This window comes from Odocoileus virginianus, chromosome 16, assembly GCF_023699985.2.
Source record: "Odocoileus virginianus isolate 20LAN1187 ecotype Illinois chromosome 16, Ovbor_1.2, whole genome shotgun sequence".
NCBI classification, from domain to species: domain Eukaryota; kingdom Metazoa; phylum Chordata; class Mammalia; order Artiodactyla; family Cervidae; genus Odocoileus; species Odocoileus virginianus.
In genome coordinates, this window is record NC_069689.1 from 58195138 (window position 1) to 58211803 (window position 16666).

Genomic DNA, 16666 nt, shown 5'->3' on the forward strand with positions numbered 1-16666 from the left:
GCGGCACCGCGAGGACTCCGGAGTAAACCCGTCTGTGGGTTCGGCCACATGGCCTCATTGTCTTCATCAGGAGCCCCGCTGCGCGGACGCTGGCCATTCTCGCGATTCACGGCCCCGGCCGCTCTCCGGAACGGCCGGGGTCAGGAGCAAGGGGCCCGGCGACCCAGGCGGAGCCCAGAACAAAAGAGGGGAGCGCGCGCGCCAAGACCCGGGGGCATCCGCTCGGGCTGGCGGCGGAGGGGGGACTCGGGCGGAGAGGGACAGAGCAGCGGGGCGGCCGGGCATCGCGCCCCGTTCCGGCCCGCCCCTCAAAGCCTCCTTTCTTCTCCCTTGCGCTCGGAGGCGGCCCCGGGGAGATCCGGGAGGGGGCGCAGCTCGCCGTCCCCGCCGGCCGGTCCCATCGCACCCTCCCTCCGCCGCCACCCCCACCCGGAGTAGCGCACAAAGAGCGGCCGGGCTGCGAGCACACACCTCCCGTTGGGGCGGGGCCGCGGGAGGGGCGGGCGAGCTCCGCCGCGCTCGCCTTAAAGGGCCCGCCCGCTCGTCGCGCGCACTGCGCATGCCCGACCGTGGGGCTGGGAGGGACCGGAGAGCGGTGGGCGCGCACACCCGCGCCCGCGCCCGCTGGAGGTATGACTGGCGTCCCCGCGGTGGCGGCGCGGCGCTCGTGCGCGTGTCAGCGCCCGCGGGGTCTCTGCCCGCACGCCGGGCACGGGCAGGACCTCTGCGCGGTGCATTCCAGAAGTCGCCGGAGGCCGGGAGGGCCAGGTCGGCACTGCAGCCTGTTTCTGGCTTTCTGATCCGCAGTTTCAGGGCCAGTTGGGCGAATTGCCGCCCAAGGGGACAGAATTGCGGGCGCGCGCGCTCACGAGTGGGGATGCGAGCGGGCGTATGCCTTTGTGTCTCCTGCGCTCGTGTGCAGGTGGGCAGCCCCGGCCGGGGGCCACTTGGCCAGTGCACACAAGGATCTCGAGACCTGTCTTTCGTGCCCGAGGGATCGGTCTGTCTTTTGGGGGGCAGACAATAGACCTTTCTCCCGGAGGCATCGTTGACTCTAGGGGTGCTTTATTTGGGGACGCTAACGGGACTTTCTAAGGACCGCTCTCTTGGAGCTGGGGCCCTGGCATCAGAGTTGGGCGCGTTTCCTTTTCTCAGTCTGGCGAGGGAGGAGACCTGGGGATAGTGACTGTCCTCGGCTGAGAGGTGCAGGCAAGTGTCCCGGGCCGGCCGGTCCCGCATTAGACAACAAAGAGAGGCGTTAGCGGCGGCGGGGGAGGGGCGCGGGCGGGAGGCGGACGGGGCGGGCTGCGGCGAGCGCGGGGGTGTGGGGCGCTAGCTCTCAGCTTGCTCAGCCTGCGGCCTCCGCCCGCCCCCGGGCCGGCGCGCGCCAATCGCCTCCCCCAGCGATAGTGTCAGTAGCATTGTAGTGTCAGCTCCCGCCGGTGACGTTGCGCCTCCCTCGTCCCCCTCCGGAGCCGTCTGGCTGCAGAGGCTCAGTCAAGAGGCGGGGAGGAGAGGAGGAAAAAGCGCTGAGTGAGGGCGGGCGGGCGGGCGGGAGGGAGGGAGGGAGTGGAGGAGCCGGGGAGGGGCTCCTTAAAGAAACGCTGCTGTCGCTCGCCTGCTCGCTTCTCGCTCGGCATTGTGGCCAGCCAGCCGGGCACTCGGGGGGCACGCGCGGCTGCCGCTCGAGCTCTGCCCCCACCCCACCCGCCAGCAGATCTGGGGTGGGGACCCAGGCGGCGGCTCCCGCAGCCACTGCCCGGCGCGGACCGCCAGGAGCGATCCACTCCTGCCGGAGCCGAGGAAAGAGCCACGGAGCTGTCTGCAGCCGGCCGGCCTCCCCGCCCCTGAACACTCGCTTCCCGGCTGCCCTTTGTAGCCGAAGCTTCTCGCCGCCGAGCCCAGGGCCGGCGGGGGCGCGGCGCGCACGGCCGAGAGATGCCCAGCTCGCTGTTTGCAGACCTGGAGCGCAACGGCAGCGGCGGCGGAGGGGGCGGCGGCGGCGGCGGGGGAGGAGGAGGCGGCGGAGAGACCCTGGATGACCAAAGAGCCCTGCAGCTCGCACTCGACCAGCTCTCCCTGCTGGGGCTGGACAGTGACGAGGGCGCGTCTCTGTACGACAGCGAGCCGCGAAAGAAGAGCGTGAACATGACCGAGTGCGTGCCAGTGCCCAGTTCCGAGCATGTCGCCGAGATCGTGGGGCGGCAAGGTGGGTCCGGCTGGGGATGGGCGGATGCAGGAAAGAGGGTCTCGGGCCACCGCCCCTCGGGGAGGGCGGGAGAGGGAGGCTGGGAGACCCGCGGTGCCGGGGAGCCTTGAGGAGGAAGGCAGAGCCGCGCGATGGGCCGGCGCCCCAGACAAAGAAAGTGCAGGCAGGCTGTCTCCCAGAGCTGCGCCGCGGCCACGGCGGGAGACACTCTCTCCTGAGAAAATCACCGCCTTCTCCCCTGGCGCCCCCCACCCAGCCCACTCCGGGGAAACAGAATTTAAATAGATGCTTGGGGGAGGGGGCCTCCGAGCGGCCCTTGGGGAGGGGGGAGGAGGAGGAGTGAGCCTCGGATGGGAGGAGGGTTCTGGATTTCTGCAAAGCGGAATGGAGCCCCGAGCAGGAACAATGGGTCCCGGGACTGCTCCCCACCCCCCCGACTTCCCACCAGGGCCCCCGCGCCGGAGGATCCCGGCTTTTGGTCGTCTTTCCCGACTCCCTCAGCCGCGTCTTCGGGGCGGACGGCGCGTCCCGCTGGGTCCCAGCGGCATCTCCCCAGCTGACTTTTTTCTGGGATTCTCGGATTTGACTGCAGTCACTGGGGGAGGGCTGGGCAGCCAGTGGGCTGGTCCTCTAGCGCCTCGCGGATGGGACCGGCTTCTCAGCCCGGTGGCGCGGCCCGGGGGTCTCTGAGGGAGCCGCCCCCTTTCCGCCCATCGCGCGTTCTGTCGTCCACCTGCCCGGTGCGGGCAGTCGCAGGTCTCCGCGGTTAATGGGCGTGTCTGTCTGTCTCTCCCACTCCCTCCCCTGCACCCGGACTCCCAGGTTGTAAAATCAAAGCGCTGCGGGCAAAGACCAACACTTATATCAAGACCCCAGTTCGCGGGGAGGAGCCTGTCTTTGTTGTGACGGGCAGGAAGGAGGATGTGGCCATGGCCCGGAGGGAGATCATCTCCGCCGCCGAGCACTTCTCCATGATCCGCGCCTCGCGCAATAAGAACACGGCGCTGAACGGCGCAGTGCCCGGGCCGCCTAACCTGCCAGGGCAGACCACCATCCAGGTGCGCGTGCCCTATCGCGTGGTGGGGCTCGTGGTGGGGCCCAAGGGCGCCACGATCAAGCGCATCCAGCAGCAGACGCATACGTACATCGTGACGCCCAGCCGCGACAAGGAGCCGGTGTTCGAGGTGACGGGCATGCCGGAGAACGTGGACCGCGCCCGCGAGGAGATCGAGGCCCACATCGCCCTGCGCACCGGCGGCATCATTGAGCTCACCGACGAGAACGATTTCCACGCCAACGGCACGGATGTGGGCTTCGATCTGCACCATGGGTCCGGCGGGTCCGGCCCAGGCAGCCTCTGGAGCAAGCCCACCCCCAGCATCACGCCCACTCCGGGCCGCAAGCCCTTCTCCAGCTACCGCAACGACAGCTCCAGCTCGCTCGGCAGCGCCTCCACAGACTCTTACTTCGGCGCGGGCACCAGCGGCAGCGCAGCCACCACCCCGCGCCTGGCGGACTACAGCCCCCCCAGCCCCGCGCTCAGCTTTGCTCACAACGGAAACAACAACAACGGCAATGGATACACCTACGCTGCGGCTGCGGCGGGCGAGGCTTCGGTGCCTTCCCCCGACGGCTGCCCCGAGCTTCCGCCAGCCTTTGACCCGGCTCCCGCTCCACCGCCCGGGGCGCCCCTTCTCTGGGCCCAGTTCGAGCGGTCCCCGGGAGGCGGACCTGCAGCTCCCGCTTCCTCTTCCTGCTCCTCCTCCGCATCTTCGTCCGCTGCTTCGTCCTCCTCGGTGGTCTTTCCCGGGGGCGGAGCCAGCGCGCCCTCCAGCGCCAACCTGGGGCTGCCGGTACACCGCCGGCTGCACCCAGGCGCCAGCTGCCCGCGTCTGTCCCCGCCCTTGCACATGGCCCCGGGGGCGGGTGAGCACCACCTGGCTCGTCGTGTGCGCAGCGACCCTGGCGGAGGGGGCCTGGCCTACGCCGCCTATGCCAATGGGCTGGGGGCGCAGCTGCCGGCGGGCCTTCAGCCTTCGTCGTCGGACGCGTCGGGCTCCTCGTCCTCGTCCAGCTCGTCCTCCAGCTCGTCCTCTTCCTCCTCCTCCTCCTCCGGGTTGCGGCGTAAGGGCAGCCGCGATTGCTCCGTGTGCTTTGAGAGCGAAGTCATCGCCGCACTGGTGCCCTGCGGCCACAACCTCTTCTGCATGGAGTGCGCTAACCGCATCTGCGAGAAGAGCGAGCCCGAGTGCCCGGTCTGCCACACCGCGGTCACTCAGGCCATCCGCATCTTTTCGTGAAGGCAGCGCGCGCTTGCGCGCACCGCAGGGCGAAGGAGGACCCCCGCCCCCCTTTCCTTCTGTCCTCAATCCCTGGCGATGCCTCTCTGCCTAACTCGAGGTGTCCCACCTTCTCCTCCCCGCCCTCCTGCTCACACTCTGAGATCCGAAGAGGAACTTGGAAAGCTGTAGTATCCGCTCATTTTTTTTTTAATTTTAATTTTGAAACAAAGGAACTTGCCAGGATATCAGCATCCGAGTACTGTAGCCTGGGAAACCTCCAAACCACCTGAAATGCATGCTCTATAAATAATAGGAACGGCGACATTCTAGTAATGATAGTTTTTACACTGTACTTAATAGGAAGCTTCCAAAAGAAGACAACCCCACAAGTTTTCCATTTTCTTAAAAGTAGGGAAAAAAATGAACAATAATTATTATGATGAAGAGGATAATAATAGTGCTATGGGATGTGTGTGGACTGTTTCTGTGTGTTCCCCTTTGTGGCTGGGTTCCTACCATTCTTATTATAGAACACAGTGGATCCTTTTTGAATGTTCGTAGAAGGGCCAGGAGTTCCTGTAATACCAGGATACTGCAGCTTTATTAAAGTTAAAGAAACTGTAACATATCTCTTATATATTAAAAAAACGTTTAAAAGTTTTAAAGAGAAATTGCATTAATACAGATTGAAGTATTTTATTCTTTTTTGACTTGAAAAATTATATTTCATATTGCAAAGATGTTTACAAGTATTTTAATTTAAGTTCAGTGAACTTTTTTGTAGCTGGGTTAAATCTTTTTATTTTAGTATGGCCTTATGGCAAAGAACACTGTATTATTTTTTAATAATCACACAATTGTGACAGAATTACAAACCATAAAATGTGTAATGTTTTGAACAGTATTCTGTTGGGATGGAGATTTTATAGGTTCAGACAAATCTTCTAGAACTGCTTCACCCAGCATATTTTCTATTCAGTGATATAAAGCATATTTTATTCTATATTATTACAAAAAAACGGAAATGTATAAACATGTCAAAAGGAATTGTTGATGCTTTCTAACATTTGTATAAATAGAATTCAGTGCAAGTTACAAAAATTCTGTTGCACCACTATAGTTTTAGTATTTCTATTTTAATACATTTGTTTACCACTTGTTTATGTATATGTAGGTGACGTTACTTGAGCTTAAATGTACTTTACTGAGCAAAGTTTAAAAAAACAAAGTATATTTTATTTTATGATAAAGGGCCTTTAACCTCATGGTCAAATACTAATATTATATTTGCTGAGACAAGATTTGAAATTGTATCAAGAGTTTTATTTTTCTGACATTTAAAGTTCTACATAATAAAGGTAAAACTTAAGTAATGGTGCTACTTCATTTTTTAAGTATTTCTATATAAATAAAATATTGAAGAAAATCTATCTTGTGTGGTGACTTGATTTTTTTTTTTAAGCTTCTCAGCATCTCCCTTTGTAAGGAATCATTCTTTAAGTGATGAAACAACTTCCAGGTGTATTATGTCCATATTTTATCAACAGAATGGACTTTAGAAAGGCTAAGGCTGTGGGTAACGGTATTTTTTTTTTTAATTGCAAGTTATCTACTGAATCAGAGCTAACTTCATTAGACATTGTGGGCACAGTGCCAAGGATCTGAGAAACTTTTGGGGGCCCAGGAAAATGTTTAATTACTCTTCGAAGGAAAAAAAAAAAGAAAATATTGAAAAGTATTTTCAGGCCCTCGAAAATCTATTCAATTTTGCCTAAAACATTAAAAAACCAGGTATCAAAGTACTGAAAGTTGTATCACAAATAAATTTTAATATTATTGTGGAGGAAGGAACCAAAGTGCCTAGAGCCCAGGAAAGTCATAATTGCACCCAGCAAGACCCCCTAAAAGTACAGGGGATCTGAGGGCTGTGCGGGCTGTGGTGGGTTTCCACTGAAGGTCACTTCCTTGAGGGAAGCCTGGAGATGACAGTTTCTGCTTGCAGGGGACCTTGGCTGGGTTGGAGTGCTGGTCTTAATAGGCTTCTGCTTGTCGGGCAGGCTAATTGGTGTTGACAGGCTGTGGGTGTTAACTGTGTGTTGTTGTTTGGGAGAAGTTTTTGTTTGTTTTTGGCAGGCTACACCTGCTCCCTGGCTGTGGGGCTTTGTCAAGGGCTGGAGCCAGCATGCTTTCACTTGACCTGCAACTCTGCCTTCTAGAGAGTACTTAGGAATGACCAGACCATGCCGCTGAACTGCCAGCAGACTTCCAGGCTGAGCTGCTCCTGGAGAACCGTGTCTGCCTGGAATGTGGCAGGCTTTTATTTTAATCTTTGCTGGTGGGTAACATTTAGCAGGTGAGTCCAAAGAGCAGACTGTAACCTTTGTTGAAGGTTCCTCTTTTCCCCTTTGTATTCATCTGTATTTGTCCGGAAGCGTAGTCGCTGCCTACATCATAGCTCCTGATTTGTTTGGTTTGAGTGATTCTGTGCAAAGGCAGGAGACAGCCTGTGGGGTGGGAGGAGAAAAAGGAGAGGCCCTGTTTGGGAATTTTCTGGCATCATCTTCAGCTCTGGAAAGTTCCCAGGCAGTGTTTACCCCCGTTTTTCACTCCCTCAAGGACTGGAGGTTAGCTGAGGCCTGGCAAGGAGCAACATGATGGTCCAATCCCCCCCTTCTTTCAGCTGTTCCGAAGTGCCTAGAACAGAACCAAGAGTCTTTTTTGCACTTATTTCTTTAAAAACTCAGCTTTGTTTAATAAAACAGCTTTGCTGTTTTAGCAGAATGATTCCACAGAAGGTGAGGAAAAATCAAAGCTTCCATTGGTTGGATTTCTCATGGGCTCTTGCTCACTGAGATTTTTTATGGTCCATAAAAATGAAAACAAACAAACAAACAAACAAACAGATTTTGAAAAGCTTTAGCAAATGAGGAAAAAAAAAAAATATCAGATTTGGAGGCTACTGACACACCCTTGGATGGCTTTTATTTCTTTACGGTGAAGAGTCCCCTTGGCTGGCATGAAGTTTGGGGATGTATTAGTAAAACCAGGATTCTTGAGAAGAGAGGGAGCTTTCCATCACTGGTTTCCTCTGCAGGGCAGGCCCTTGTCACCAGCGGAGGATGTGGACACATGAATCCCAACCCTGGGATTGAACCCAGGTCTCCTGCACTGCAGGTGGATTCTTGATCGTCAGAGCCACCACGGAAGTCCTGCTGGTGAGGTTGGAAACATTGACTTCTGATCCAAGGGAGGCCTTTTGTTCCATCCCTCAGGCCCCCCCAGATGACAACTGTGGAGGTGGTCAGTGGCTGTGGAGGTGACAGTTCACCTGGGAACATGAGAGGCGCCGTCAGATGTCCTCTGTACTTCCTGCTCTCACGCTTGTGTCGTGGCTCAGTCGAGTCTGACTCTTTGCACCTGTGAACTGTAGCCCGCCAGACTCCACTGTACGTGGAATGCTCCAGGCAAGAATACTGGAGAGGGTTGCCATTTCCTTCTCCAGGGGATCTACTCATCTGAAATCTTTCTGCAGCAACAAAATATCAGCCAGCAGACATCTCTGCCCCAAATTACTGGTGCATGTGTCCTTTGTTTATGCGATCTACTGGTTCTCAACTGGGGGTGATGTTGTAAGCCCCACCCCACCCCGACTCCCAATTTGGCAATCTCTGGAGACTCTTTGGGTTATGACCACGTGGGGTAGTGCTACTGGTGTCTAGTGGGTAGCAGCTGGGGATGCTGCTGAACAGCCTACAAAGCCCAACAAAGAATTATCCACCCCAGGTTGAGAAACCCTGATGTAGACAAAGAAAATGGATCTTCCCTGCTGTCTTTTCACTGCCTTGAAATTGGTGACATTATCCTGACATTTAAAGGCATAAAAGTTGGGACTTCCCTGGTGGTCCAGTGGTTAATACTCTGCACTCCCAATACAGGGGAGCCTGGGTTCCACCCCTGGTCAGGGAACTAGATCCAGCATGCCACAACTAAGACTCAGTACAACCGGATGAAAATAAATAATTTAAAAGTTTAGAAAATGCATAAAGGTCGACCCTCAGTAGTGTTTTAGGATTGCCCATGATCCAGGGTGGAGAAGGCAACCCACTCCAATACTCATGCCTGGAAAATCCCAAGGACGGAGGAGCCTGGTAGGCTGCAGTCCATGGGGTCTCAAAAGAGTCGGACACGAGTGAATCAACTTAGCAGCAGCAGCAGCAGCATGACCCAGGGTATCTCTAGTGATATGAGGAATACTTTGTGGTTTATGTGATTTAGTCGCTCAGCTGTGTCTGACCCTTTGTGACACCATGGACTGTGGGCCGCCCAGCTCCTCTGTCCATGGGATTTCCCAGACAAGAACACTGGAGTGGATGGCCATTTCCTCCTCCAGGGAATCTTCCTGACCCAGGGATTGAACCCGGGTCTCCTGTGTTGCAGGTAAATTCTTTACCAACTGAGCCACCAGGGATATTATCAGGGAATATTATAAGGAAAGTCAAAAGCAGATGTGTGAGCACAGGGGGTCCAAATGAAGGAAATCACTGTTATTCACCAAACAGAGGTAGCCCTTGCACTCAGTGAATAATAATTTTTATTTTTTTAATAAAAATTAAAATGTTTGCCTGGAGTATTCAAAATGTTTTCTTTCCCATTCTCTCCGGTGGTCCTTGCTACAACCTAAGGGAAAAACCACTGTGATTCTCCAGTGCATGTTTGTAGTAAAACATGAATACTCAAACTATAGCCCTTGCAGACTCAAACCTGGGTTTTCTAGCCTCTGTTTGCACTCTTTCTGTCATGTCAGGCTGCCTGTAGCTATGAGGCAGATTTATGGGTAAACTTTAGAAGTGGGTCTGGGCCAGCCACTCTTCTTCCTCCTTCCCCTATTGCATGTGGCCCCTTATCCTACCAACACTGGCTCTGTTACTGTCAGTGAATAATAGCACTAAGTGATGCAGAACTTTTGTCTCTCAAGCCTTATCTTTCCAAGAAATATGAACAAATCTGCTCCATGTCAAGGGGGTTTTGAGCCTGCTGGCCAGTGCAATGCTTGTAGTAGTTATCCTCAAAGCTGTATAGAGCCAAGGCAACTTGGGAGGAGGTGGGTTTGTACCGGAGACGCAGGTTCGATCCCTGGGTCGGTAAGATCCCCTGGAGAAGAAAGTGGCAACCCACTCCAGTATTCTTGCCTGGGAAATCCCATGGACAGAGGAGCCTGGTGGGCTACAGTCCATAGGGTCACAAAATAGTCAGACACAACTTATGCAACTAAACAACAACAAACAAATGAGTTCACTCACTCCTCACCTGAAGGGAATCCCTCCCTCCCTGGCTTAGGCACCAAGGGCCCTTCTAGGGCTGAGTCCTGCCCCTCTTTTGCCTTTCTCTTTCCCCTGACCCACTCAAACCCTGACCAGTGATACTTAAAGAGCTAATGTCTCTTCCCTGCCTTTGTTAAGAACCATCTGTTTTCTAGGGAGCGGAATGTGAGAGAGAATTAAGCATCTCTTACACTGGTCTAGTGGACTTTGGTGATGATTGCTATAGTTCAATAAGCCCTCACTCAGAATCAGGCACTGTGCTAAGGGTTTTACATTAATACAACCCAGAGGGGTAAGTGTGACTAAGCCCATTTCAAGCATAAGGAAACTGAGTTGGAGGGAAGTTAAATGACTTAACCTCAGGTCACACAATCCTAAGCACTGGACGTAGGATTCCTACTTGGGGACCTAAATCCAAAGCCCCTATTATTACCACTTGAGAAAAAAAAATTATATATTTATTTCTTTATTTGGCTGCTCCAGGTTTTAGTTGCGGTATGTGGAATCTAGTTCCCTGACCAGGAATGGAACAGGACCCCCTGCATTGGGAACACAGAGTCTTAACCATTGGACCACCAGGGAATTCCTGAGAAAAGTGTTTTCTTAATGAGATATTTTCAGAAAAAGCCAGCACTCATTTGTTACAAAATGGTCAACCATGGGAATGATATTCCCTTCTTACTGATAAGTGTTGTTCAGTCGCTAAGTCAGATGTCTGATTCTGCAACCCCGTAAACTATGGTATGCCAGGTTCCCCCGTCCACTGTCTCCCAAAATCTGCTCAAACTCATGTCCATTGAGTTGGTGATGCCATCCAACCCACCTCATCCTCAGTTGTCCCCTTCTCCTCCTGCCTTCAATCTTTCCCTGCATCAATGCCTTTTCCAATGAGTCAGCTCTTTGCATCAGGTGGTCAAAGTATTGGAACTTCAGCATGTCCTTCCAATGAATATTCAGGATTGATTTCCTTTAGGATGGACTGGTTTGATCTCCTTGCTGTCCAAGAGACTCTCAAGAGTCTTCTCCAGTAACACAGTTCGAAAGATTCAATTCTTTGGTGCTCAGTTTTCTTTATGGTCCAATTCTCACATCCGTACATGACTACTGGAAAAACCATTGCTTTAACTCTATGGACATTTAACTGATCTAAAAGATGGAGCAGGGCCCAGTTTCTATAATGACTTCAGGCCACACAGCATTGCTGCTGAGAACCCAGAGCATGATTAATACCTTACACACACAGGGGTATTTCTTCGACATGTATTCTAAAGCGACTGTTTTGTGACCAACTGAACAATGAACAATAAGCTAATTCTGTAGTATAGTCTTTCCAGGTAGACAAAATAAATTAGTATTTAATGAGGGTAAAGTGAATACAGAATTCTCTTTCTCTAAAAAAAATTATCCATAAAAATGTCACACGAACTAATTTAGACAGTGACTAAAAGATGCCAAAACCGTCCTGACTAAAAAGTGAAATATAGTCACTTGTTTGATTTCCAGAAGGCCAAGCTCTGTGTTTTGTTTTGTTTTTTCTCTTTCACACTGACATCATTTTTCTAGGGCATTTCTTAGACCTTATAGGATCTGGACATGGTCTAGACATGGCATCATGGAGGCCAACGCAGGAGACATAAGAGACACAGTTTCGATCCCTGGGTCGGGAAGATCCCCTAGAGGAGGGCATGGGAACCCACTCCAGTATTCTTGCCTGGAGAATCCTGTGGACAGAGGAGCCTGGCGGCTACAGTCTGTGGGGTCAGAAACGACTCAAGTGACTTAGCACACACACATGCATGCTGCTCACCCCAGGAGTCTGTAATGCCGTTTCCAACAAGAGCATGTATTTTCAGGGAAGGTGTGGGTGAGAAAAATGGCAGGTTTGTGGTTTAGTTTGCTTATCTGTGGGAAGAGAAAGGGTTTACTTCTTCCTGAAATTATCAGACATGCTTAGTCCCTCTTTGGGGCTTACAGGGCTCCTTGAACCTCCTGCCACAGTCATGTCTGCTGGGGCCTTCATCATCATCCGTCTCTTTGTATTTTCTCCCCGCTAGGCTGAGGATGCCTTGAGGTCAGGGGTCTTATCTTTCTATCTCTGTGTTCCCCACATCCAGCACAGAGCCTTGCCCACAGGGGTGCTCAATACACACCGGGAAAACGAGTAAAAAGTGTATTTTACTTGAAAAAGCCTGCTCGCCCATCAGTTGTGGACTTAAGTTATGCAACTGCTACTCGGTGGAATCTTTGTGTTATAATGAATGGGACGATCCTCTTGATGTTTGTAAAGGCACATGCCAAGGATATTATTTTGGGAAAGAAGTTTTGTATGCGTTGGATTTCCCTGGTGGCTCAATGGTAGAGAATCTGCCTGCAATGCAGGAGACCTGGGTTCAATTCCTGGGTCAGGAAGATCCCCTGGAGAAGGAAATGGCAAAGCACTCCAGTATTCTTGCCTGGAGAATCCCATGGACAGAGGAGCCTGGTGGGCTACAGTCCATGGGGTCGAGAAGACTCAGACATGGCTGAAGGAGTAACACTTTCAATTGGCATGCACAAACACTTTTTAGAAAGCTATCATGATAGGCAGTCTTTTTAAAAATTTTTATTTATTTATTTAGTTGGCTGTGTTGGGTCTTTGTTGTAGCATGCAGTATCTTCATTGCGTCGTACGAGATGCTTCACTGCTGCGCACAGGCTCTCTAGTTGTGACTGGACTGAGTGCTCAGGCTTCAGAGGTTGTGGCACACAGGCTTAGTTGCTCTGCGGCATGTGAGATCTGACCAGGGCCTGAACTCATAGGCCCTGCATTGCAAGATGGACTCTTCACCACTATACCACTAGGCGAGTCCCGCGATAGACCGTCTTTAAGACGGCCACTAAAGATCCCCTACCCTCCTGGTGTTCACACTTTTGTGTAACCTCCACCCTCGAGAGCAGGTTGGCCTTTGTGACTTGCTTCTAGTGAACAGAAAATGGCACAAGTGATGGGATATACTGAGGAAATTAGGTTATAAAATGACCGGCTTCTTGGATGTGATCTCAGATCTCTCACACTGGATGGAGCTAGCAGCCATGTCCTGAGACAATCCAGTGAGAAATCCATGTGCTGAGAAATTGAGGGGGTCCTTGGCCATGAGAAACTGAGCTGCTCAATCCAATAGTCTGTGAGGCATTGAGACCCACCAACCACAATGTGAATAAACTTGGAGACAGACCCTCTCCAAGTCCACTGTTCAGTTGAGACTGCAGCCCTGTTCAACATCTTGACTGCCTCCTAAGAACCCCTGAGTCAGAGAGACCCAGCTAAGCCAAACCCTGATTCTAGAACCACAGAAACAGTGATGTAATAAATGTTTGTTCTTTTAAGCCACTAAGTTTTAGGGCTATTTGTTATGTAGAAACAGAAAATGAATACAGACAGGGAATTAACTGGAAAACAGTGGGCACCCTTGGAGAAGAAGGCTGACATTTGGGGGTGAAGACAGAGAACTAGCACTGCCATTTCCTAGCTGTGTATCTTGGGAAAGTTACTCAACTTCTCTGTGCCTCACTTTTTTAAAATTAATTTTTATTGGAGTGTAGTTGCTTCATAATGATGTATTGTGTGCCTCACTTATGAAATGAAGGTAATAATGGTAACACCTCAAAGGGTTACTATGAAAGGCATTGAGGATAATGCATGGCTCATGCTATGTACCCTCTATCTATCAGTCCTTATGCTATTATTATTTCTTCATTTAATACCCTCATGACCTTTGAGTTTTTTTTTACTATGTGATTATATCACATTCACAGGTTGAAAATAATTTGAAGAATTTAGACTCGGATGTGTGAGTGATGTTAGTCAATTTTGTCTGGGCCTGATCTTCTACATCTGAACATTTTAGTGAAAGAAAGTGTTAGTCGTACAGTTGTGTCCGACTCTTTTCAACCCCATGGACTGTAGCCCGCCAGGCTCCTCTGTCCATGGGATTTCCCAGGCCAGTATTCTGGAGTGGGTAGCCATTCCCTTCTCCAGGGGATCTTCCCAACCCAGGGACTGAATCTGGGTCTCCTGCATTGCAGGCAGATTCTCTACTGCCTGAGCCACCGGGGAAGCCCCTGAACATTTTGATGCACAACGTATCTTTAAAGTGATACAATGCTATTATTTTATTCCATACAGGAGACATTACACTTTTCAAAATGCTTTCATATGAATCAACTCATAGCCACCCCATGAAGTAGTGAATAATATGGCTTTCATTATTATCCTCATTTTACAGCCTGAGAAACTGACCTTAAATGCGTTGCCCAACAGGGCGTCTTTGGTGAAGTTGAGACTAGAGATTTCTGGAAAGCTAGTTCTCTCTAAATGTGCCCTGTGCATATACACAGAAGACTCTTGCTTTTACAGAACAGCCCAGAGTGACTCCAATGAGTTATGAGTAAATTTAATAGACTGCTTGCTGAAAATATCCAAACCTACCACCCATGGATTTTGAGGCCAGTAAAACATACTTCTCATTAAAAATCATGATGACATTGCCTTAATATTCCTTCGATGACTCAGAAAATACTTCAACACCAGTGAATGGTACAGCAAGAAAATAATCACTTAAAATCTCTTGATAAAGTGTACCATGATATTTGGGGTTACAGTCACACTTTCATAGTGTACCTCTCAGATCCAATCAGTCTCCCACACTTCCTATTCAAGAATTTCGTGGTTCTCTTACCTCTGCCTTTGCTCTGAGCCTTTGGGAAAGTCACTAAACATCCTCCATTTCCAGTTTTGTCAGCATATTAATCCCTACATGAGAGGAACCTGGAAAATATATATGAGATAGATATTTCTCAGTCTATCCCTTTGGAATTCTTAATTCGGTACAATTGGGATGAGGTCTGGAAAATTGCAGTTTAAAAAGTTTCTTCTATTCCTTCTCTTCTCTGGTGGCTCAGTGGTAAAGAATATGCTTACTGAAGCAGGAGACGCAGGTTCAATCCCTGGGTCAGGAAGATCCACTGGAAAAGGGAATGGCAACCCACTCCAGTATTCTTGCCTGGGAAACCCCACGGACAGAGGAGCCTGGCAGGCTACAGTCCATGGGGGTCACAAAAGAGTCAGACACGACTTAGCGACTAAACAACAATTCCTTCAATAGGGGGTAGTAAGTTAAAGATAAAAATACTAGACCTTAGACAACCCTGCAGAGTGCTGTTATAAAGAATAAAGCAGATTGATTTGTGTTGATATTGAACAATATGTATTCTTCAGGGGAAATCATTAAGATACATTAGAGTGTATATAGTATGCCACGCTATTCATTTATATTAAAATTGTATATGGAGACTTACTACAAGTATAATTATATATTCATAATATTGACCTCTGGGGAGGGAGACTGGCGGCCAGGAATCTGGGGCTGGAGAGAGACATGTATCTTTTTGTAGCATTTTGAGCTTTAAAAAAAAAACTGTATGTTACCTATTCAAAAACGTTTTCTGTAGTTGTTAATGATGTGTCCACGTTTGTTCATTGAGTGTAACATATGTATTGTGTTGATGGCGGAGGAGGCTGTGTGTGTATGACATGTGTGGGGGGTGGGCAGGGGGTGTGGGGAGAGATGGGAACTCTACTTTCTTCCCAATGTTGGTGTGAACATAACAATTCTCTAAAAATAAGGTCTATTAATGAAAACAGTTTTTTTTTTTTTTTAAAGTGCTAGGCATGGTAGACCTATGTATGAATGAATGTAAGGCTAACCTGATTGATGAGCTGATAATGTAAAAGCTCCCTTTGAGATTCTGATGTGTAGCTAGGTTTGGGAGTCACTGGACCGGTTGAGTATAAGGCCCCTTCCACCAATGGTTCCAGGTGAACTGGAAAGTAGAAGGTAAGTTTGCAAAAGCAGGTTGGATACAGGCTGTGGAGAGCCTGGAAAGCTCGAATTGGGGTTTGGTGTGTCTTGCAGGCATCAGGGGATGTGGTTTCCATCGTGCTCTTTCCTTTTTTTAAAGTATGCATTTCTTTGCTTATCTTTATTTTGGCTGTGACACAGCGACTTTCTTAAATTGTGGGGAGCAGGAGCTTCTCTCGAGTTGCGGTGCACAGGCTGCTCAGTGTGGTGGATTCTCTTGTTGCAGAGCACGAGCTCTAGAGCCTGTGGGCTTCAGTAGCTGTGGCTTACAGGCTTTAGTTGCTCCATGGCATATGGAATCTTTCCAGCCCAGGAATTGAATGTGTGTCCCCTGCATTGGCAGGCAGATTTTTAACCACTGGACCAGCAGGGAAATCCCACAGTGTTTTCTGAGAACTGTGAGCCAGATGGGCTGGGAAAACTCCAGGACAGGCTGGAGTGGGAGTCCAGTGGGGAACCAGGAGGTAGGTGGTGAGGTGCTAAGTTGTAGAGCATCCGGGATGATGAGAGAAGAGGAGAGAGCCTTGAAAAAGTATTAGATTGAGTCATGTGAAATTGCTGATATTGGACTGTTATTTCATTCGTTCAACCTAATAGAATCAACAGTGTGACGGGGCGAGGTTGGGCAGGGTGATTTGGGGATTTAAGCCTCAGTGGCTAGAAAACTGTTATTAAAAATAGAGGAATGAGGATGTTTGAGGTGATGACTAAATGGAGTGTCATGGAATTTTAGTGCAAGCTTAGAGTAAGCTTTTGCTTACTATTTCCGGACTATATCTTGTGCTTTTACATATTTATGCCTTTTGTCCGAACCATTCCTCTGCCTAGGAAAGGTGCTGATATATATATAAAGATCCAAGCAGCAGCCTGCTAAAAAGAGACATGAAAGATCTAAGATCTACCTGGAGCAAAGTTTATGAACTCATTGGGGTGGAGGAAGATTATAAAAATTTT

General features: G+C 50.3%; 1 protein-coding gene across 1 annotated transcript; it reads left to right on the plus strand.

The window, feature by feature from the left end:
* The first annotated feature begins 1583 nt into the window (after nt 1-1583).
* Nucleotides 1584-5921, plus strand: MEX3B (mex-3 RNA binding family member B). Its single transcript, XM_020900965.2, has 2 exons — nt 1584-2209; nt 3032-5921. Exons 1-2 carry the CDS (start codon nt 1939-1941, stop codon nt 4507-4509), a joined length of 1749 nt encoding a protein of 582 aa, XP_020756624.2. The 5' UTR covers nt 1584-1938; the 3' UTR covers nt 4510-5921.
* Nucleotides 5922-16666: the final 10745 nt, after the last annotated feature.

Coding starts and splice junctions, on each gene's coding strand:
- MEX3B (XM_020900965.2), top strand. CDS start 1,939: ATGCCCAGCTCGCTGTTTGCAGACCTGGAGCGCAACGGCAGCGGCGGC. Junction 2,210..3,031: donor CGAGATCGTGGGGCGGCAAG/GTGGGTCCGGCT, acceptor CCGGACTCCCAG/GTTGTAAAATCAAAGCGCTG.